The following is a 23144-nucleotide window of genomic DNA, read 5'->3' on the forward strand; positions in this document are numbered from 1 at the left end:
CGCGTTTCCGATTTGAAATTCTCGATTATTTTTACACGATTCAGCGATAAACTTCACTCCCGATTCTGATGGAAACTTTTTCTAGACAAGCGACAACGAATATGACTGCCTCTAAATTATGGCAGTGCGTTCAAAGTACGCATCAAACATTATCGTACTTAGACAAAACATCGTGTCTATCTCGGCGATTATGTAATTGCTGATGGTAAATTATGCATATTTTGTTTCTTCGATAATGCAAAAGGCAAAAGACATGTATGAAAATATGACTAAAGTCTACGCGTTATCTTTAAAACTGTTGCTTGAACTGGTTTCCTCGAATATACATTCGCTTATTTATAACAACATTCATGCACACAGAGAAATGATTATTACGTCTTACATTCCATCGCTAATAGATATAAAACAAATTCAATTTTAATCAATGATTATGTCTCGTACGATATGTCCAAACTTTCCATCTTTTCTTTATACGATAAAAAAAGACTACGAAGTAAATATACAAAATGATTTATATTCCTTCCTTCCATGTCACTTTTTATTTTAATTCATTTATTTTATTTCATTTTTCGTTATATAAAACAGAAGTTTGTAACATTCTACATTAGTTAAAGCATTATTACCTAACTTTTTCATTTAATTTTTTAAGCTATGATCATACGTGTATGTTTTTTTTGGCAATATAACGATATATGTCTATATTTCTTTTTAAACGATCGCATTTTTGAATATTGATGATGATAACAACGATGTGAAACTGTATGTCGAAACTATTCATTCTCTGTTGTCTCTATTCATTTCGATTATTTTGAGTTTGATCATGAAGACATAAGAAATGCGCGCGCTAAACCATCGAAAAAACGATATAATTTATAATTTTGTAATTTATAATCTTTTATTATAATTAATTATAGCTAATATTTTTCCCCTTTTTCGTCATGAATATTATAAATATTATAAATTATATATAAATTATAAAAATAATAATATAAATCATAAAATATTATAATATTATAAATATTATAATTATTACAATGCTAGAAATTATAATATATAATAATATTATATTAATATTAATATTATATTATAAATATTATAATTATAAATGTATAATTAATATAAATGTATAACTTTTACTGAGATTATTTTCTAATATATGTTAGAATACATGTATACTTCTTCTTACGATAATAAATTATTTGATCGTAATTACATATATCTAATAGTGCCTCAGATGAAACGATTATGTCGATACTATATTGCGTCTTTATATAAGGAACTTGACAATGTACACAATCGACAACAATCGGTGATAAAATAAATCAATATCGTAGGCAAAATAATTGATAGCTTCGGAACGAAGCTCTTATCTTAAGCGACACAAATTTTTGCGTCGTTCAAAATTATATTAAATTATTTTAAATTATATCAATCTTTTACTATATATATATGTATACGAATTACGATCACAAGGCCCGTGCAATTTCTTCGCGCCCCACCTTTTTATAAAATTATTAGAGATATCGAGCGTGTCAATTTTTTCTTTTGGCTTTTTTTGCGACGTGCAACAACTCGCTCTTATCACTTTAACCATGATAAGCGAAGATTAGACCCATATGTCATAGAGTGGACAGATAAACGGCGTTCTGGAAATTTAACGAAGAGGTTGCGCCAAGCGATGATGCGAGAGAGTACACCTCATATTTAAAATTACATCATTGTAATCATGTATTAAATCTCTCTCCCGCAAACAATACTCTCTCATTCACCATCAAGTATCATTATTTTTTCAAGGTAACACGATTTTTTTTCTCTTTTCCTCGCCGAATGACATTCTTCACAGCGATAATTGCATTGTGCAACAATTTGAATCTGTGTATATGTATGTATGTGTATATATGACTTGTTGCATAAATAAGTGAGAGGAAATACAGATAGTGAGAGGTAATATTGTTACTTTATCAAGTGCACTCGTAGCAAGCTTCGTTCGGTAGCACTTGTCGGTTAAGCCGCGGATACTTCACCTCGAGGGTCTCTTGTCATTAACAAATTGTGAGGTACAAACGATCGAGTAGCAACAACAATTGGCCGATTATCTCTCTACAATTGCTACTCTCATATCCAATTCAGTGCACGAATCGCGATATTATTTTCAAAAATTTTTTTATTTTTTATAGTTTTTTTTTTTCATATCAATGTTTTTACTCTCGACACGATAATTTATGTTAATTATCCGTACATCATAATTAATTAACGATTGAAATTGAAGTGCACAATAATCAAAAAAATATAATTACGAAATAATATCAATAACAATGATAACAAAAATATGTTTACGTATTTGTTGAAGTTATAGCTGTATCAGCTTAGTCTCTAGGCAGAAAATCCCAGCGTGGCAATTTATTATCTCTCGATCGTGATATCTTGAAATCATTTTGCACGTGATAGATATAGCAATTTACTATTTTCTTCTTTTTCCTCATATATAACTGTGCGCGACTAGCAAACGGCAGATAAAGGTTGTCCTCTTTCTAATAAAGTGTGACACGTGTATTATATAAACACGTAACACATTGGAAAATATATTTTACGTGTGTATATAATACATATAATCGCTGCCTTCATAATAAAAAATTTCTTAACTAATTTAGAAATGATATTTTAGTAAATTTTAATTTAAGACTTTGTAAAAGTTGCAATAAAAGATAACGTCTTTCGATTTTCTCAAAATCTGCTATTGAAAATGTAATCTGTCCTTAAAAGGTCATTTGATGGTTTTGAGACACTAAAATGTATATATTATAAAAACATATTTTTTTATTTTTTAATATTATATAGTTAAATATATGTTATTTTAAGAAGCAATTAGATTTTTCGATTTATGCCATAAGATTAAGACCGAATAAAACAAGTACCGATAAGAAACAAGTATTAATTTTTGCGAAACTTGTTTAAATATATAGACGTGTATGTAGAGAAATATACAGACGATTCAGATGCGTGTTCGTTTTTTAATAGATGAGAAGAACATCGAGAAGACTCGATGATATTTCATTTTATTCGACATTACCGATTTGCGGTAGTCAAACTAATCTATGTAGGGTGTTATCACGCAGATAACGTTGCCGAAGCTCCTATCAGGTAGCCATATTTTTGATACAATATATGTATAGCTGATCGATATATCGCCACATAGTTCTCAGTAAAGCGGCTATCATGAGTTGAACGAGAATAATCTGGCATAATTCTATCTTACCAATCATCATTATTAAATTCCATATTCGAGTGCCAAATGTATCGTTTTTTCAATATACATTCGTCAAATGAATATAACGAAGACATTAAGAAAAAAAAGTGAGCACTTTTGAACTTCACTATCGAGAATCACTTTCTACATCTTTCGCGGAAATTGCGTTATTGTTCGCTCGATTTTATCAAACGATGTTAATAAAATATTGCAAAATTGATTTTTCGAAAGAATTGCGACATGTGTGATTAATCACGTCGTGTTGCACACAAAACTTTCGCCTCTTCTTCTTTGCATTCTGCCTCATCGGAAGACAAAGTTTGCGTGAAGTCATTAGTCAAAGTGGATACGCGACGATGCTTCAGCACGAAATATACGTCGAATTTTCGAGGAATGAGAGAATGAAATCACGCTGGTCTCTTGAAAAAAAAGGTACGCACTGAGATAATTGAGAACGAAGAATTGTTCGGGCTGTCCTTTCTGACGTATCTGCCGACGGTACTTTTTTGATCTCCGCGGGATATTTCTTAACTTTTTCTACTGAGCACGTAACCGGCATATTCGGAGAGCAAGAAGAGAAGAAGAAGGTGAGAAAAATGGCAACCGGATACGACGATTGTTACGACGCTTCCTGGCATCTGATACCGCCGGATTACATCAGCAACGAGGAGGATTACAGGTAAAAAGTTCAATAAAAACGAAAAACTGTTTTGTAGCAAAAATCAAAATTATAGCTAAAGATTGGCTATCAATTATTTTCTTTCATCATCGAATAAAATTCAGAAATATAGATGGCGATTTTTAATGTTAAAAAAAGATACACTTCTATTACCTCGAAATCAATTAATCTTAAAATAATAGTATTCCAAATATTAAATATTTCTCTTCTTCAATAAAAAATATAATAAATAATCTTACGATGGTTAATTAAACAAATATTATCGATAAATAACCATACAAAGTAATATATAATTAATCGATTATTTAATTTATTTAATTTAATTGAAGAGTAGATAAGGTCATTTTATTATCTACTCCTTGACATTGATTTAATTCGTTTTTCGTAAGGAAAGCTATTATTAATCTTAAAAAGAATCATCTGATTTCTCGCGCATTCATGCGGACAATTAACATATCTGATTAAACGGATAGCACCGGAAACCGGAAGCGAACATTTAAGAGTAGTCACGCATATCGGTTAGGCGAATCCTTCGGCGTAGAGTGGTACGCCTTGTTACACGCCAGGACACACACGAGAGAAACAAAAGGGTGCCGCACGCGGTGCGCCGACACCTGTTGGTTTCCATCGTAAATTTTGGATTAATCGTATTCTACTACGATACGATTCTACCGTTTCCCCATTCATTGCACCTGCGAGATCGCAAGTCGTCGAATTGGACGATTCTTTAATTTAACACATATCGTCGCCTTAATTTTTCTTTCTACATGTATTTGCACATACTTTATATTTTGTTTTAATTATAATTATTATTCGTAAGAATCATGCAATATTAAGAAGATTTTTGTAATAATCTACTTTAATATATTTCCACTTTAGTAAACTCCTATTTATGACTTATTATTAGTCACAAAGATATATGGAAAGAGAGAGGAGCAGAAATTTTCCAAAGATAAATGGAAAGTTTCGATAAATGATGATCTGCTTCAATATTTTTGTTAAACAAATGCTTCGAAAAATTAATCAAACAAATCAGTTGAAAATAATCTTTAGAATCATTCTGAAATATTTTGTAAATAAAAAAAAGAAATTGAAGGCATTAATTTGTGCGGAGCATTTTTAAAAAAGTCCTAAATTTTGGAAGATATCAGCTTAAATATAAACTTTGCAATATTTAAATAACAAATAAATAATTTCCATATATCTCCTTTTCACATAATTTTCTTTGAATTTTTATCAAGATTTCTTTAGATAAGACATATCTATTACAACACACACACTTATTATTGGCTATAAGAATTGCTAAAAATTATGTAACTTTATAAAACTTTATTTAATAGCGTGTATCTTCGAAAATATCGCAAAGAACTCGGATAAAATTATTTTTAAAATTCTTTAATTGATGTGAACATATTTCAAAATTCATCTTCATATTCTTATCATAATCTTCTTACATTCTTATTATAATCTTAGGGGATTATTTTTAATCCTTCGAAAATCTGACTTTGTGATCGTTTTCACATGAAAAAATTTTGCTAATAAACAAGAAGGAATGTGAACTTGAAATTGTCCTGCTACTATGCTTGAAATAACATCTTAAACAGTTCTTAAACGACGTCGGTGGCTGATGGCCTCGAATAAGTCTAAATCACGTCTGACAAAATACCGCTCAAACGGTAGGAGGGAAGAAAGATGGAAAACGCGCTTTAGGGAATAAGGACCTCTTTTCGACAAGATCCTTGAATCAGGATGCTAAAAGATGTATCCCGGGGTAGCCCACCCGTTGTCGGGGCCCGATCCCTACTACGTTGTGTACTACGTTCATTCATGTTCCTATGAAGCCCGCTGCCTTTTTTCGTAGCAACTTATGAATGAACGTAAGGCTCGATTGTGTTCTCCACCGACATTCCGTCGACTTCTTTTCCAGATGTTTTCGATGAGAGAGTTATTTCGAACAATATCATCAAAGAGCACGACTTATTTATTGATTATATTAAATGTCAGTGTTAATAAATACATAATTTTTTAATATAATATGAAGATTGCTTTTTTCCGTGATTAATATTTCTAATCTATGTTTTTTTATCTACTCAAGATATATGTTTTGCAATAAAGAAAGAATTGTGTATAGTTTAATTAGTAAAAATTATTAATAATTAGATTAGAATATGTTTCACTTTATTGTTCGTTAGACAAAAAATAATAAGTTATTATGAGAAAAACTATTAAATATAAAATATAAGAAAACGCAAATAATGCGCGATATCATAATACATTTTTTATACGATTGCTACTTACTATGATCAATTTTTTGACATAATTGCCACAATTTTAAAAATTATTTGTGTTACTTTTTTAATTTCATGTACCGCCTCATTTTAAAGCTTTTTAAGATATTAATATTACGGTAGAAAAATATTATACAGGATTCGTATTCGAAAAGTTCGAGCAAAAATGAATGTCTTTTTGTCCATTGTCAACTATTTTAATGTTGAGTCATTGAGAATTTTTACAGTTTAACAACCACTCAAGAGCAGCATTCAAATGAGAAAAAGAAAAAGAAAAGGTGCGTTGTGATTATCTCTAACAATAAGATCTAATAGTGTACTCGAGAATTGATGTCAAACTTAATTTCAACTCTCATAAAAGATCCTTTACATTTTTGAATACGACGTCTTAAAAAAATTCACGGTTAAAGTTACGAGATAGCGGGGTGTCGAAAATTTTTTCGAAAAAGTCCCATCGGCACGTACTTTAGTAAATAAAGAGTCTCAGGTGTTTCTGAGCTTTCAGGTAGTAAAATTACGATAATAATGGTGAGATATGCCGTAAAAGATAGACGAGTGTCTATTCATCGCACCACGTTTTCCGTTTCCGGTCATTCAGAATTTCAAATGTATACAAAATTTCAAGTAGCCACTCTGCTGACTAAGTGTTTCCACGAAGAGAATTTGGTTCTATTGACCTTACCGACATTTTTTCTCTTCATTCTTAGCGGCTCGAGTTTCAAAGAAGCATCAAAAGAAATACTGAGTTGACTGTACCTTGTAAATTTTCATGTTTAAAACATTGTTTTTCATGTTTATTTTATATAACTATTATTAAATGTTGCCATTAAAATTACGAATATTTTTTGTATATTTAAATATGTAGACGTTGAATTAAATTATATAATTCAATTATACATAGATATAAATTATATATTAAATCTAGTAAATTATACTAAAATATTTTCTATAATTACAAACTTGATGGAGAATATACTATGGCTCATACTCTGAATCCTCTTTTATCGATAAAAGTATCTCTAAAAGTGGCTTAAGTCTTCTGATTGGCTACAAGTCATTTTTCAGAGGCATTTTTATCGACCATAATCTGACGTTTATTTATTCAATCACTCACATTCATTTTTCGAGCAAAGAGAGCTCGAGCTAGAAAATTTTTTTCTATAGCTATAGAGAATATATATATATATATATATATATACTATTATAGTACTATCTATATTATTTATATTATCTATATTAGCGAGTCCTATCACCTGCCAATGTGAGCATGTGATTTAAGAGCCAAGATGGATTTAAATTGTAAGTCCAGCTATCACATCATTAGCCACTGTTCATCAAATCGTTAACTTGAATACTGAATTTAAAGTATGGTCATTATGATGTTTAACATAAACGGCGAACGAATAACCGCAGAGTGACCACCAAGTTAATCCGCTATTTGAGGAGGGTATCCCGCCTTCTCTTCAAAGTCAAGTTAATCCGATCATTTTTCACTGACCACCCTGCCGGATTTGCTTTTCAATTTTCTGCTCGTTTCCGTCTTTGCGGCTTTTAAAATGAATGTAAGTCGGTCGAAGTGGCAGTTTTGTGTGTGTGTGTGTGTGTGTGTGTGTGTGGCTATATTTTGAATAAATAAGAGAAAAAGGGTAAGACGAGTAGAAGAAGAGGAGGACTTTTGCTTTGGCCACCTAGTCACCCGCAATTAAATGGCAGTGCAACTTTATATGGCAGCATTATACGGTCAATTATTAATGATATGATAGAAGCTGGTAGATCTAATATTATTTTACGATCTAATATGATTTTATTTTTTTGATAACACATTGATGATAAAAAACAAGGATATGTAAAAATGAAAAGTCGCATGAGAAGTGAAATTATTTGACTATAAAAGAAACATCACATCTTTATGTAACCGTTAGTATTATATAAACGTTATTTCGTTTTGTAACAAAAATGTCTCTATTTCAAGAAAATTTACGATATATTCCAGTTAGCGTTATAAATCGTTTGAATCGATAAATTAACCAAAGGAGCGAAAGTTTTATGGCTTTTCAATTCTAGTTAACCAATGACATCAATATTGTCTTTTTAAAAAAATTTTTATGAGCAGAAAGAATATTTTCATGAAAGTCTTGCGTATTATGGCTCCGTAATTGGCACATTTAATAGCTTTTTAGTCAATGAAAATTATTTGCTTTTACTTTCTTTCATTTGCTCAAGCTCTTCTTTTCTTCATGTGACACTTTTTGGAAGATAAATAGATCTGCTTTGTTACTAGAAAAAATTCAAAGGCTAAGAATTCTTTTGTTAATAACAACATTGCTGTTTTATTGTTGGTTATTTTGAAAAGACACAGGCATAGACACATAAATAATATACAGGGTGTCCCGAAACTAACGCTTGATATTTTAAAGGCAGATTTTCTGTCAATTTAAAAACGATTTTTCCTTAGCGAAAATATATAAAATATATAAAATAACATAAAAGTACATTATTTTTTCCTAAATCATTCCTTTCTTTTAACTTTAGAAACATGCTTGAATTTTGCTAGTCATCGAATGTTTCCCTATCGAGTCAAATTTCCTTTGTGATGCTCGCAACATATGCATACAGAAACGTTATTAAACTAGAAGGCTCAGGAAGATTCCCACTCGATCATTGGAGGATTGTAATAATTCGCGGCACGATCCCCTCGACCCCGGTTTTCACATGACGGCGACGGGAGCGGAGTGAGAGACTGCACCGCGGCGGCCGCGGGGGTAGTAAAACAATGAGACGCAGACAAATTGGGTTGCGTGCTCGAAACAAGTTGGCACAGCTATCGCCAAACAGTCGTGGGAGCTCGGCAAATGTTGCTCGATTGCCCGAAGAGCTCGAGACTCTTCCATTTTTTCCCGCCGACGCTCAGAACTCCCAGAACGAAGAACGGAAGGACATGAGAAAGAAAGAGAGAGAGAGAGAATTGGAATTGCGGAAAACCGACAAATGTCTCTCGGATCTCTTTCTCGTGTTGAACACGATTCTAACCGAGTTAGATGATGCGACCCGCGAAGAACTAAAATATGCCTTGTTCGAGCCTTAATCAAAGAAATGTAAGACGTAGGCGCAATGTGAGTGTCTTCACTGAAGGTCAGTGAAATACTCATTGATCTTGAATGAAAAATCTTATCGCTTTAGTATTTTTTCTTTAACTGATTCAGTTTAAGAGAGCACATGGCAATGATTTTGTAATATTATTCATACTTTTATAAATTTGTATCGATAATTATTTGACAATGTTATCGATCACATAATATTACAGTATAAATTATATAAAAATTAAGTAATACCAAGTAACACTCTATCACAATACATAATTGTTATATAATTATTCAATATAACAGTATATAAAAAAGTAATTATATAACTCTCATAATAATCATAATATACAATTTTCGAAAAATATAATATGTTGATCTTAATTAATTAAAAAAGATAGTATTAAAAAAGTTCCTTATTATTTCCTTATTATTTTTTTCTTCGATAAGCATTAAACGTCCCTATAATGTTCAATTATTAAATAAATTCTTAAAAAGATATATCTGTTACAAATTAATCATAATACTAGGTTTTTTCTATTTTAATTATTCATATAATAAGAATTTTATTTATGAAAAAAGTTTTTTGTACAGTGATCATTTTTCATTATCATTATCTTTACAAAAGTTCATATTTATAATCATCATCTCAGTGAAATTCTGGTATAAAAATATGACTGAATGTCTCTTGACTACTAAAGAATACAGGTGTCTTCGCGGTTTCCGATATCTGATAGCTTTTATTTCTAGAAATAAATCTGACGGTCAAGACGTGGCCATGAGAAAAAATCAAGAAAGTCGGGTCCACCCTCTTCCGCATTTTTCGACTTTCTGTGCGGCGAAGCCGCGCGATTGTACGAGGGCCGGTCTGAATAAACCGGAAACTCGCTTTATCGTCGCTCCTGCCTCTTACCTGTTCGTAGCTTCTGAATCGCGCTTTTCGAAACCCCATTTTCCACCGTGCTACTGTCGGTACGCGTGTGTATTTATTGTGAGTGGTTCGCATTCAGGTGCGCATCTCTCTTCGCGATTGGATACAACCTGCGACTCTCCATTCAACGACAAAATGAATCCGACGAATCATCAATTTCAGAGCGTCGACTCGATCGAGATAGAAAATGTGGTCTCTCGTTTAAAACGGAACACCCAAATATTATTTTTAAATTTAACGAAACGCAAGAATATTCAAGATGAATTAAGGGCTTCGAGAAAAAGCGAGAATTGTAAAAAAATTTGAACATCATGAACACTTTTATTCTCTTTATTAACTTTACGTATATCTTCTTCAATTTTATTATATTATAATATAATGTACATTTTCTTTGTAAAATGATCATTTTTCGAAAAATGATCCTCGTCTTCTTTTACCGAGGTTTTAATCATTTTGAGATATATTATATTGAAGAATTTCTAATGCTTTGTATTAAGAAGACACTTTGCAACATTTTAAATATTTTCAAAGATATATAAAAATTTATGTATTTATTTATTAAATATATTAATTTATTAAATGATAAGTAATAAAACATTTATCTTTATATAAAATCTTTGTAAAGAAACTGTATCAAAAAAATGCAAGTAAAATTTATTTGGATGATTTAAAGAGTTTTAAAAATTGCGAAAGCTAATAATTTTCACAAAAATGTATCTCACATACTTTCTGTGCATTTTACTAAATATTCCGCGTAATTCCTAACAATATATCTTGATATTCCCTACGTTCAGTAATCAATAATGGCATGCGATCTTAACATAAAATACGGCTTTGGCATATTATAACGATATAATATTTTATCTGCGATCGAAACATCGCGAAAGAAGGTCGCGAAACGAATTCAATTCGATTGAATCAGAGTCCACGGAATTATTATTTTTGCGCATAATTGCGACGGATAACGCGTGTTGCGCACCGAACGATAATCGCGCGAAACGACAGGGGCTTTTATCTATCGTTAACCCGATGTAATAAATGCGTGTCCGCGAATAATAAGTAGGTGGTATAAAAAAGAAATCAGGTCAGAGCCTTGTCGCCGATGACGTGTCTTTTTTTTTCACGCGCCAGCGTCGCGATTATCGGAGAAAAAAAAGAACCGATCGTCACGGAATGTGCATGTAATAAATGCCTCGCTATAAAATTAGCCGTCACATGATTTTCGTCTGAATTATGCCGACTGTATCCGGATTTATTTAAATAGAAATTTCATTTCTCGCTTTATTCGTTCGCGGGTTTTCTCGATTGCAACTATAGATTGACAATTTCAATTCGATTTCGCGTCTTCGAAATTTTGATTTGGAAACTTCTAAAACAATTTCTAAAAAAAGATCAAGTTAGACATATAGAAGAAATGATAATTTATTTATAAGACTTTTCTTTTAATAGAATGTGTTTTCTTTATAGTTACAATTATATATTTTAATATTTTATATAAACACAGTCGTTCATGAAATTAAAAATTAAATATATATTGAAAATATTTTTTAAAATTATGTAGAAAATCATATTATTTTACAAATTGTATTCTTTTATAAAATATATATGCTATAAAAATCTCTATTATTTTCTCTCCTTTCTTTGTCTCTTTCTTTTCCTTTCTCTCCATCTCTTTCTCTTTCTCTCTCTCTCTCTCTCTCTCTCTCTCTCTCTCTCTTCTTTTTCTTCTCTGTCTCATGATATCAAAAACTTTTATAAAGTTTCTAGAACATTTGATCAGTTTCGTGAGTACTACCTGTAACTTCTGGCGTTTGCCTGAGTAATCTATCTCTAAAAGAAGGTTCATGTGAAAGACTTCATTTAATATTATCACACTGTTAAATTAATAAATTAATGTTGCATACAATGCGAAGATATGAATTATAATTTACTTTGCTGGAATACTTCAATTTTTATAAAATTAAGCATATATGTCTCACTTCAATTAAACTTCATTTCGCACCCTTTGATTTTTTGATCGAACAAACAAGTTCCTAAAAGAGGACAGTTAAACTGATCGATCATACGTATCTCGTTTGCGTTTGTGTAACACTCGGTCGTAAGTCGCGACCACGCTTCTAACCCAGTTTTGCGTATCAATAGGCAACGATCTGAGTACCACAGGGGGAGAAAGAAAGAGAGGGAAAGAGAGAAAACAGGGCAATGGCAGGGGAAGAGGCTAGGGGCAGGTAAGGGAAACGAGTGAAAAATCGAAATGACACAGTAAAAGCACCACTAATGCTCTTTCACATTAACACTCGACGTAAAGTATGCTCTCGGTGTAAAAAGCCCCGTGATCGATGAAGCTCGCCGATTGGCTCGCTCGTCGGGGTGGATTGAAATCAACCCCCGGGCCGCTGGGCGACGGTTTCCCGACACGCGACCATCCCATTGGCTGGCTGATGGTACCACCCCTCGGTAACTTACCCCCGTAATATTACCAGAATCGCTCGGAGTGGCAAGAAATTTTATCGGATTTGATGCCACGAAGAAAAAGATGTGTTTTTACATATAATTCTTATTTTTATACACATACATGAAAACTCAATTAGACAAAGCGATTAATTAGATAGCTGTTAATAAAAATATAATCGTAAGTATTAATCAGTAAGAATTATTTGCTAAAATAATATCTTGAGTTATATTTTAATATTGAATCACTCTATCGTATTGTTTCCCCATTTTTAATTTATTTTAAAAATACGAATCGAAAATTACACTTTGTATTTTACCTTAATCATTAGTTTATAAAACAATTCATTTTCAATGATTATAAAAAAAATAAGAAATATATTGAATTTTTCTTAGAATAAGCTGACTCGATTGAGAGAAAGATATTTAATAGAATATAAAAATTCCTTATATATATTAAGAAGAATTCTAATTTAATTTAAATTGGTGTAGCCTTATGTAATTTTTTTTCTAAAAGAGAGAAGAAGAGAAAGAGAATGTTGACCTAAGAACTGTATTTTTTTAAGTACACTAATCCTGATAAAGTCATTTGTTTATTTTTAGCTGAAGAATAAAAATCAAAGCTAGTATTTTACTACGCAATCTTCTACGGAAAATAAGATGAATACTTTATAAATATTTTTTTATTATTTTGATTATATTATAAGTTAGATTATATTGTTGACAGTACGTGCATAAAAGAAAGACAACTCGTATCAGTGAAGTTATCAATTCAACTTAAATAAAATACTTGCAGTTCTAATAAGATAAAACCATTGAACCCTCATCAGAATATTACATTACAACACTGTATTTATTTTTTTAAACGAAGCTTTTGAAGAGATGATAAATTAAACGAGAAACGAAACAGACGTTCTTCTATCCTGAACTTCTCCCGCCGGAAACTTTCCGTAAGTTACCGCCGGGGAGCAGGGTGGGATAGAAAAGCTAGCAAACGGGAGGGGATGAACGTGAAATCCCGCCCCAATGTAGAATCCGCCCTACGCTTCGAGGGTGCTTGACGGGCGACCTACGAACGAACACTAGTCGTCAAGTGCTCGTCGAGGACACTTAAAAATTACAAGAAGTGTCCTTTAGTAGTTCCAAAAAGGAATTATGACCTGCTTTACGGGTTCTTCGGATGGAATCAGTAATGACTGACAGTTGCGAGTGCGATACAAAAATCAGTGAATGGACATTGGATTACTTGTTGGACTAGTTATTATGTTTGTGCTGGCATAAGGATTTTTGCCACGAAATCCGTGAACTCTTGTGAAAAATTATATTTGTTAATGCTAAAACGAAGAACTATGATAGTGTTATATAACAGAAAAAGAGTGACCATAAAATTGGAAAACGGAAGATATGGGCAGTTGCAATCACAAAAAGATCAAAGAAATAAAAAAAGTTGTTAAGAAAGTTGCTCCAATAAGATGTAAAAAAAAATAAGAAAACATATTACATAAATCAATTGTGAATCAATTTAATATATTAATAATTTTCCTCTAAAAGGAGAGTAAAAGCAAAAAAAATTTTATCTCTTTTCTAAGCAAAAGAGACAAAAATCTCACTAGCTTTCATATTGTGCAAAGTGAGTAAAAAAGAAAGAGATCTTTCAATGAATTTTAATTTGAAATATTATTGGGAAATCGAAGAAGAAAAAAAGAATAAGAATTACAAATAAAGATCGGATCGGCGATTCGAAGAGACTTTTAAATATATGGAGATGTGCCGTCGGTGAAAGATGTAACATGTACTGACGCTAATAACAACCATCTCGAAATCTTTTCAAAATGGTGGACAAGAATAAGATTTTACCCTGGCCGCTGCTACCGTATCCGGCTAGTCTTTTAAATCACGTTTGGTACAGCCAGCTTGCATTGAATACTAGGTAAATAATATTAATGTTCACGCTAATCAATAATCTTTACTTTGATTAATCGAGAATTTTTGATGATCATCGAATTCTTGCACATGTCTTTATTAAGATATATCATGTAATATTATATTGATATTATGATTCATTGGAACACTATTATTTATCAATGACACTTTATGCGACATCGAGAATTTTTTTTTCTTATTATTAATATTTACATACTCTTGGATAATAATTATTTACATAATTATTTAATATTATATAAATTGTGTTGTACATATATGTACTTAGATAGCATAAAAAAATTCAAAAGTATTGCTTCTTCTAAATATTTTTCATTTTAATAGAAATATTTTATAATTCTATTAATATGAATATTTTAAAATCCTTACTTTAGAATTTTTATATAAAATTTACATATTTTAGAAAATATATTATAGTATATTTTCTTAAATTATATGCACAATTAATTTTGACAACAATAAAGTGACGAAAGCGACGCTTATGCTATGTTTATAACAATTCTTTTACAATATGATAGTCATCCAATATTAAAATATATATCATAAATCATAATCAACATAATTTTAGCAAATAATTCGCGAATTAATACTGTGGATACTTGTCTATTTTTCTTACGTAATCAAGATGTAAAAAGCATCGTAATTACAAGAGGTTGAAATCGCGGGCGATTTCAATGCTGGTACTTTCAAATAATTATCAGCTTCTCGCGAAGAAATGATTTTCCTCTAATATTTTAATCTGATTTTCATGACGAAGTCAAGATTACATGAATTCGATAAAATAAATAAATAAGTGAGATTTAATACGAGGAAAAGTCATTAATTAAATCACAAATGTGAGATAGCTGTAAATGGAATAAATTAATTTGTGATTGTGACAATGATTATTAAGACAATCTAATAATCAATAATCATTTGTGACATATTTAATGATTTTCTCTCGTACAGTTGTGTAAATATGTGTGTATACGTCTATCTGTGAATACGAAGGAGAACATATAATCATATATCTGCAAGATATAAAATTGTAATTACCCTGTTAATGATCAATGTTCGCCGAAACTTTTCCACTTTTTCTGTAACTAAAAACTGCCGTTTTATCTCGTCGCAAACTTCTCACACAAGTTTTCTCAAACGCACGGCAGCCTGTAAATAGTTAAAAAGAAAGCTTATTCAGAAACACCCGTGTTTCGTGTCGGGAATATTTAAGAAACGTAGCCGAACGTGCCGCGATAATGGCTCGCACAGCTTAGTGTGAACGGACCCAAAAATTTGTTTCTACACGCAGGTCCGTGGACAGGTTGCTTACAAATGAACGCGGGAATAGGCAGGTATTATATACCCTTGAAGACGTCTCTCTAATCCTGAAAGAGCCGATGGCTTCTTGACGGTTTCACGCGGCTTCCAGGGTCAGCAACGCCTCCTTCAAAATTGGATTTTACCGCCCAAAAACATCTTTGTGCCCGACTTTCCGACTCGCAAAATCCACCCGCGAATATAGTTATGTTTATCCAAGACCCTGAAACGAATTGCAACTGTGTACATATATACGTATGTTCGTTTTATTAGAACAAAAGTTATGCGCGATATCAATTAATCGCAAGTTTCTAATGCCGCAAGTGTATTGGCTGTTAGATAGGGATGTCAGATTCCAAGCCGATTTTCCAGAGAATTGAATTTTTTTAATCGATTCCATTCTATCATCTCTTTACTTATATATAGATTATTTATTTATTTATATAGATTATTTAGATACTATATATTTTAATATACATTTTTTATATTTTTTATATGATTATATATATGCATATACATATGTAGGTATGTATAATGTATAGTCCCATTCTAATAAATACATTATTTCGATAGAAAATTGATTCAACATTAACAAATAGCAAATTGATTGTTTCACTAATATGCATCAATGCAAATTAAAACCTAATATACTAAATAAATGATTTATCTTCATGCAGCATTAATTTCTTGTTTGGGCTTTAAATTTATCCCTTAAATGACATGTAATAAAGAATCTTCTATATATTTTATTATTATGTTATAATACTTTCTATTGGTATCATTTCTAGTATTTCTTTTTAAATTAAGATTATAAATCAAATTTTGTTGCAGACTGCTCGAAAGTATGAAAATGCCGGCTAGGACATCCGGTTTCGCTATTAGCGACATTTTAGAGTTAAACGATACCAAGCCGTCGCAAGAAGAAACAGATGCGCAAGGTACACAAAGTTATTGTATTAAGTAGTTACATTTTAACGTAATTAAGAAATACACATTTCGTATTTCGTTAATTGCATTATTAATTAGTAATTGAACAATTATTACAATTCGATAATCGAAATATCAAGTTTGAAGTAATAAGGATTTGTCTAAAAATCTATAATATAAATCTTAAAAGTTTGAGTTGATTCAATTTTAATCTTTCTGATTAATACATGTTTCAAAATTTAAAAGAAAGAAAGATAATATATATATATTAAAATTTAAAAAATCGGAGAAAATGTAAAGTTCTCATTTTCTTTGGCTATAAAGTTTTAGCTATTAAAAAAACTAATAAATTTTCTGGGGTTTTGTGTTCCAGGTGCCACAACCGTTCTGCCAATGGCCAACGACATGCCACTTGCTTATCAACAATTTCTGGAGCACACGACTGCCATGCTACAACCTATGCACCCTAATCTGAACAGGGGTACGTTGCCGCCACCCCCGCCCGGATTATTAGGTTGGCCAGCTGGACCAGCACTACCGACAACGTTATCTCAACCCTTGGTGGAAGAGGTGAATGGTGAGCGTGAACATGTTATCCCTTATTTAATTGTCCAGAGATCAGGGGCACGCGATGACAAAAAATGACGAAAAGCAGCATAATTTGACCGCAGTTACGTCATTATATATCGAGAAATAATTATTAATATTTTAAGAAAACGCGAGAAAATAAATTTTTTATTCGTCAAAAATACCACTTGTATTCTATAAAGGAAAGACCTTTGGCTCAATTCGCTGCACTTTCCATCGAGGTGCAAGATTTCTCGCCCCCTTTCTTCGCACTGGTAGAAAGGATGCACACATACACGTGCGCGCGCGCGCACGCTTTTGCGGGCGGAAGGGCGCGAGATGGAAACCCTTATTTATTTAACACCCTACAATTGGTCCGTGAGGGTTAAGCAGGATCTAATGGTCCTGTAAAAGGTTCTCGTGGGTACCGCACGGCGATTGGTCCGCGAATGAGGACAGATGTCATACCGGGGACAGATGCGCGAGCGGCGGGGGCCCCCCGGGCCCCGGTCCTTGTTAAATCAGAATCGTCACGCCCAAAAAATTCGTCGGCGACCTATCCCGCTCCTTTTTATCTTCCTCTCGCGCGGTCACGGTTCGCACGAGCGAAAAATCCGAGCGACGTGTCGAACCGACATGAGAAACGTCGCCTGCGAATAATCGCGGTCGTCCTGTAACAGATAAAGAGGGGGTACGTACGATTGAGTGGATCTCTTTTACATCAAACGTTTATATTGTTCACTGAATAGTGTATTATGTATATAATTCTCTCTGAAGCAGACTTTTTGAAAATTCTGGACAGATTTAAATATGATCTGTGGATGATTTTAGAAAATTATACAAGTGTAATATACTTGAGAAAATAAGAATAAAAATTACTAAATACATGATAAAACATCAAACAAGATATAAAGATTATTATCATAATGCCTCTTTTGATTTTATTTTATTAAGGAATAAATTTAAAAAAATTAAATTGCGCTTGATTTCTTTAAATAAACGAATTTAAATTAAAATAATAATAATAGTACATATGTATATTTTAGATTTATATGCGAAGTCTAGTTCAAGAAATGACTTGCAATTCATGTTGGAAGAACGCGAGATCCCAAAGCTATCGCATAGCTTCCTTCGGAGACATTAGTTAGCGGCGAGTGTCTAATTGAAATCACAGTGCGACTGCGAGTATAGCCTAATCTCCCATGAAAATGATATGGTTCATCCCATAGGGTCCGGAGCAGGGGTATCAAATAGGCTTTATATTGGTTCACACCCTCCTTGAACGGGTCCCCGGGGGTCGCTCACAAAAGCATATTGTACCACGGCGAAAGCCAGTATCGCGACGTCGTACATTAAATTAGCCGATATCCCGAGCCAGATCGCAACACTTTGCTACGGGACAAATCAAGTTATTGTTCGTAGCATAATTACCATGTCAGCAAAATTATATTTATTTTGTTATTGTTTCATTCTTGTCATTCTTTAAAAATCTCTAATTAAATATTCTGGTCAATTTACAAATTATAACAATGATATTCACGTTTGATCGTTTTCATCTCCATAATCGATTAAAAAGTTTCTCATAGATTAGTATTATAAAAAAAAAGAGATCTCTTAAAATATCGCGGGAGAGTTGGGAGTTTGTATGTATATTTATAGAAAGTGAAGTTTAATTAATCATATAGCATATCATGAGATTTAACGATATAATTCATCGGTACTGGTTAGAAGAACTATTAAAAAAATCAATGCAGGCGTGCATCTGCCGGTAATCAACGCTAAGAGCAATCGACGGCGCCGGCTGAATCGAAATGCAGCTGCAGTTGGTTATCATCAATCAAGTAATTGAGTCGATCATTTACTAAATACTATACTTCCATCACGTCATTTAACATACTTATCTTAACGATGGTCTATAGCTGCAGTAAAAACCTGAATCACACGCAATCGTGTATAACAAAAATTCAGATCGATATTTAACAAAATAATACGAACAACCTAGTCAATGCTTATGCTACGTCGGGATTTTTTTACAGAATGGCATTGCTCTTTCGAAATGAAAATTAATATCGCGATGATATTTCTTGTGTTCAGTTCTTCAACAACCAGACTCGACGAGTCCGGCGATCTCGGACATGTCATTCCCGTCGCAGCAGGAGAACAGTCACGAGTCATCTAAGGACGAGGAGTCGCAGGACTTCGAGGACGAGCAGCAGGCTGGCAACGAGACGGCGCAGCCCCACGAGACCGAGCACAAGAAGCGAAAGCGACGAGTCCTGTTCTCCAAGGCGCAGACTTACGAGCTGGAGCGACGTTTCCGTCAGCAGCGTTACCTGAGCGCACCCGAGCGTGAGCATCTGGCCTCCATCATTCGTCTCACGCCTACCCAGGTGAAGATCTGGTTCCAGAATCACAGGTATAAGACGAAGAGAGCAGCGAGCGAGCGCGTCGAGGCCGGCGGCAGCGGGTGCTCGCCCAGGAGGGTTGCTGTACCAGTGCTGGTGAGAGACGGTAAGCCCTGTCAAAAGCTGATGGAGCAGACGTATGCCGGAAGCAGTCAAGTTCCGATGTCGTTCGGCATACAAAAACTTTGGTGGTAGAAAAGATCGGGTTGGTTGAAGAAAAAAGAAAGGTTCGTGCAATGAATGATCATTACGCGAATCATCGGCGATAAAGACGCTGCTGTGATAAGATGTGAACATAAAGAACGGATGTAAGGAATTCGAGATGGAAAAATTCTAGCAATGTTGAGAGCGCGAAGAGTGCATGAAAATTCATTATGATACACGATAGTATGTACGATGATTATGTGTTAGTGATTATAAATTCACTATGGATATTGTCGAAAATTCATTTGGAAAGACCAACAAAGGAACATGAAGAGTTATAATGCGATTGAGATTAAACATCAATCAAGTGAAAAGAGGAAGATTGATAGAGAAATAATTTTGGTTCTTTCGATTCTATATGTTTTTCGACTTCTAGTGAATAATTGATGCATATCCACTCGAACTCTTCTGATGTAATTCAGATGTGCGACAAAATTAAAGAGACGCACAGCAATGATGAGATAAAAAACTAAGTCCACCTTCGAGTTATAAAAAGCGTGATCAGCTGACACACTGAATTTTAACTATCGCGTGTATTTTTCAAAACTATCAAGCTTCTAAAAGAACAGAATTACGAATGAAGTTTGGTAGTATTTCATAAGAGACACGTGTTCAAAGATACTGACTTGTTAGGAAACTGAAAAACGATCGATATCTTTCTAAAAGAAGGATTATTGTCGAAACTTAATACGGGAAATTGCTATTTTACGATAGCAATAAATACTCGTTTAAGTCGGCGTGCGATGAAAAATGTGCATGGAAAGTTTAGCAAATGGAATGAAAATTAAACATTCAAAGATATAGATGATAGAAAGAATGTATCCAGCTCATAAACGTAGCAAGAAGATGAATTTATTAATGATGTGGGATACATATTCTTAAGAAATGTCTCAATCGAATATTTCCTTAATATTTCAAAAGACAAGCAAATATCGCAACATATTACTTCATAAAATTACTTACGTAGAACACATTATTGCATATAAGCGAATATTTATCTAACTAAAAAAAAATAAAATGTCAATATTGACAATTTGAGGAATGATAAAACCTGAATGTTCAAAATACAAGTAAGTGTGGAAGATTAATAATAACGCAAAGTAGTTTAACGAAAACAGATAATTAAAAAACTGCGAGTCCTTCGCTCGGAATTTTTCAGTTTCTTAAAATAAACTGAAATCCAGTGTACTGCAATCAAAAGTTGTTGCGGCTAGTGTTGATATTCATTAAAAAATTGAAGACAGTGCGAATACCGTCGAAAACCAAAGATCGCTTTCGCGTACGAGCTAATTTCGTGTATGAACTAGAGCTTGACGTGAATAAATAATTTAATTATAGATAAAAAAAACCGTATAGAAAAGAGTTTCTCATTAAATGATATCGATGTTGCGTTCTTACGAGATAAGATATTTGTACAAACTTGTTACACAATATCCCGGTTACTTACGTAGAATTCGAATTTAGTCCTTAGAATGTGTGTCGTAGAAAAGAATATCGTAAATGCAAAGAATTTCGATTTAATCCTGAGGTGCACCATGTCGTCTATCACATAATTAAATTCACGCACATTTAACGTCTTTTTTCGAATTTTTCGATAATAGATTACACGAGAATAAATTACTGCCAATGAATTAAAGTCGAATTTAATTAAATTGTGTATGTATGTGTACGTGTGTATGTATAAAGTAGACATGCAGAGTTCTGAAGAGCCATAATCTTGAAAAATAGAACGATGTCCAAAAATACTAAATCTCGAAATTTAAAAATTAGTGCAAAAAGTTCTAAACTGATATAATTTCAAAATTCAAGACAAAGCAAGCAAAGTTCAGAAATACAATTTTTCTTAAAAATATAAAACAGACGAAACTACAATCTCGAAATCAGGTGAGTGAATCACTTCTCAATTAATTAATTCATAGCTAATCTATAATTCCGCACATATTTTTCTCATGTTCTTGAAAAATTCAGATTTGGCAGATATTTGATATATTTAATAGATTCTCAAAGAATTCTATACTCGCAAGATATATGTAGCTACGATTATGGTTCTATATTTCTTGATTGTCTGGTGCGACATTTTCGTTTCTCGCAATAGATTTGCGCGAAAGAGGAAATAAGTGGCCAGTTTGGAGGATACATTTAATAAGTACATATATGTCATCCTCATTAAATATTTTCTTTGGAATTAAATATGATTTTCTTAATGATTTTTTTATATGTACTTGAAGAAAATAAATTAGATGAGGAGAACTTGCTACGAATGATTTCAAACGGAATGATTCATTGATATTAACACAGGCTTTGTATCTTAAACTGACATTGTTATCTCTTAAACTTAAATTCTTTATCTTAAAATAGTACATTGATAATGCATGTACTATCCTGATAATGTTGCATAATTATTATGATGTTCGATGTCATAATAAATCGAAGAGTAGAAAGCGAGATCGATACTGTGAGCAATCGTAAGAATATATTGCAGTGTTTCGTCCTTAATTAATTACACAAAAACTGTATATATGTACATTGTGTATGATACGTATAGTAAACTAATATATCAGAAGTGTATTTAATAAATCTTGATCCTAAGAAAAGTAAATTTTTTTTTACTAATCTTGACCCAAACATCACTTCAAGTCTCTCTCTTTCTTTCTCATTTTTAATTAAAATTAAAAAACAAATCGGAAAAATTTAATATATGTGTGTATGTATATATGTTTTAATATATTGTATACAAATTAGTCCAACAAATCGAATCTCTATCTAGAAAAATCAAAAGCAAATTGTTCTTAATATATTTTTTGTATTAATATATTATCAACATTTTATAATAATTCGTTGCTGCAAAATCTTAAATAATGTATACATATATATATTGTAGTGTGTAATTTTGTTGTTTATTCTGTATATATTATTAATATAGAGTAAAAAAATAATGTAACAGAATATTTTTAAATGTTTCAGTAATATCGTAGCATTCTTCTCTTTCTCTCTTTTATATTTACAATAGGGAGTATAACAAAATAATACACTCAAGACTATCCACTCGCTTTCTCTGTCTCATTTATTCTTTTCTAGACTGTTTCCCTTTTTTCGGGACACGCCGGAAGCCAGCGCAGCTTGAGTGA

The 23144-nt window shown here is 32.4% G+C and overlaps 1 protein-coding gene and 1 long non-coding RNA gene across 4 annotated transcripts in view; one reads left to right on the forward strand and one right to left on the reverse strand.

Annotated features, from left to right (window-relative positions):
• Window positions 1-1368: 1368 nt before the first annotated feature.
• LOC145973321 (uncharacterized) lies at window positions 1369-22593 on the forward strand. Of its 2 annotated transcripts, none has more exons than XM_083102600.1 (4): window positions 1369-3926; window positions 16745-16851; window positions 17214-17417; window positions 19502-22593. In XM_083102600.1, exons 1-4 carry the CDS (start codon window positions 3844-3846, stop codon window positions 20005-20007), a joined length of 900 nt encoding a protein of 299 aa, XP_082958726.1. In that variant the 5' UTR covers window positions 1369-3843; the 3' UTR covers window positions 20008-22593. The 2 variants fall into 2 exon arrangements, with proteins under 2 accessions (XP_082958726.1, XP_082958725.1); XM_083102599.1 differs by lacking the exon at window positions 1369-3926 and adding an exon at window positions 13535-14606.
• The window catches only part of LOC145973323 (uncharacterized), a 47604-nt gene continuing 39959 nt past the window's right edge, over window positions 15500-23144 (reverse strand). Inside the window, exons 1-3 of one of the 2 annotated variants that reach the window (XR_014439408.1) lie at window positions 17876-17996; window positions 15960-16136; window positions 15500-15763 (exon numbers count right to left, since the gene is read on the reverse strand). This is a non-coding gene — a long non-coding RNA (uncharacterized LOC145973323). Of the gene's footprint in view, window positions 15764-15959; window positions 16137-17875; window positions 17997-23144 lie in introns of those variants that run through there. The other variant, XR_014439407.1, reaches the window with a different exon arrangement.

This window comes from Camponotus vicinus, unplaced genomic scaffold, assembly GCF_025532165.1.
Source record: "Camponotus vicinus isolate PSW18456_S1 unplaced genomic scaffold, iyCamVici1.0 SCAF_6, whole genome shotgun sequence".
Lineage (NCBI taxonomy): Eukaryota > Metazoa > Arthropoda > Insecta > Hymenoptera > Formicidae > Camponotus > Camponotus vicinus.

Coding starts and splice junctions, on each gene's coding strand:
- LOC145973321 (XM_083102599.1), top strand. CDS start 14,509: ATGGTGGACAAGAATAAGATTTTACCCTGGCCGCTGCTACCGTATCCG. Junction 14,607..16,744: donor CAGCTTGCATTGAATACTAG/GTAAATAATATT, acceptor ATTTTGTTGCAG/ACTGCTCGAAAGTATGAAAA. Junction 16,852..17,213: donor AGAAGAAACAGATGCGCAAG/GTACACAAAGTT, acceptor TTTGTGTTCCAG/GTGCCACAACCGTTCTGCCA.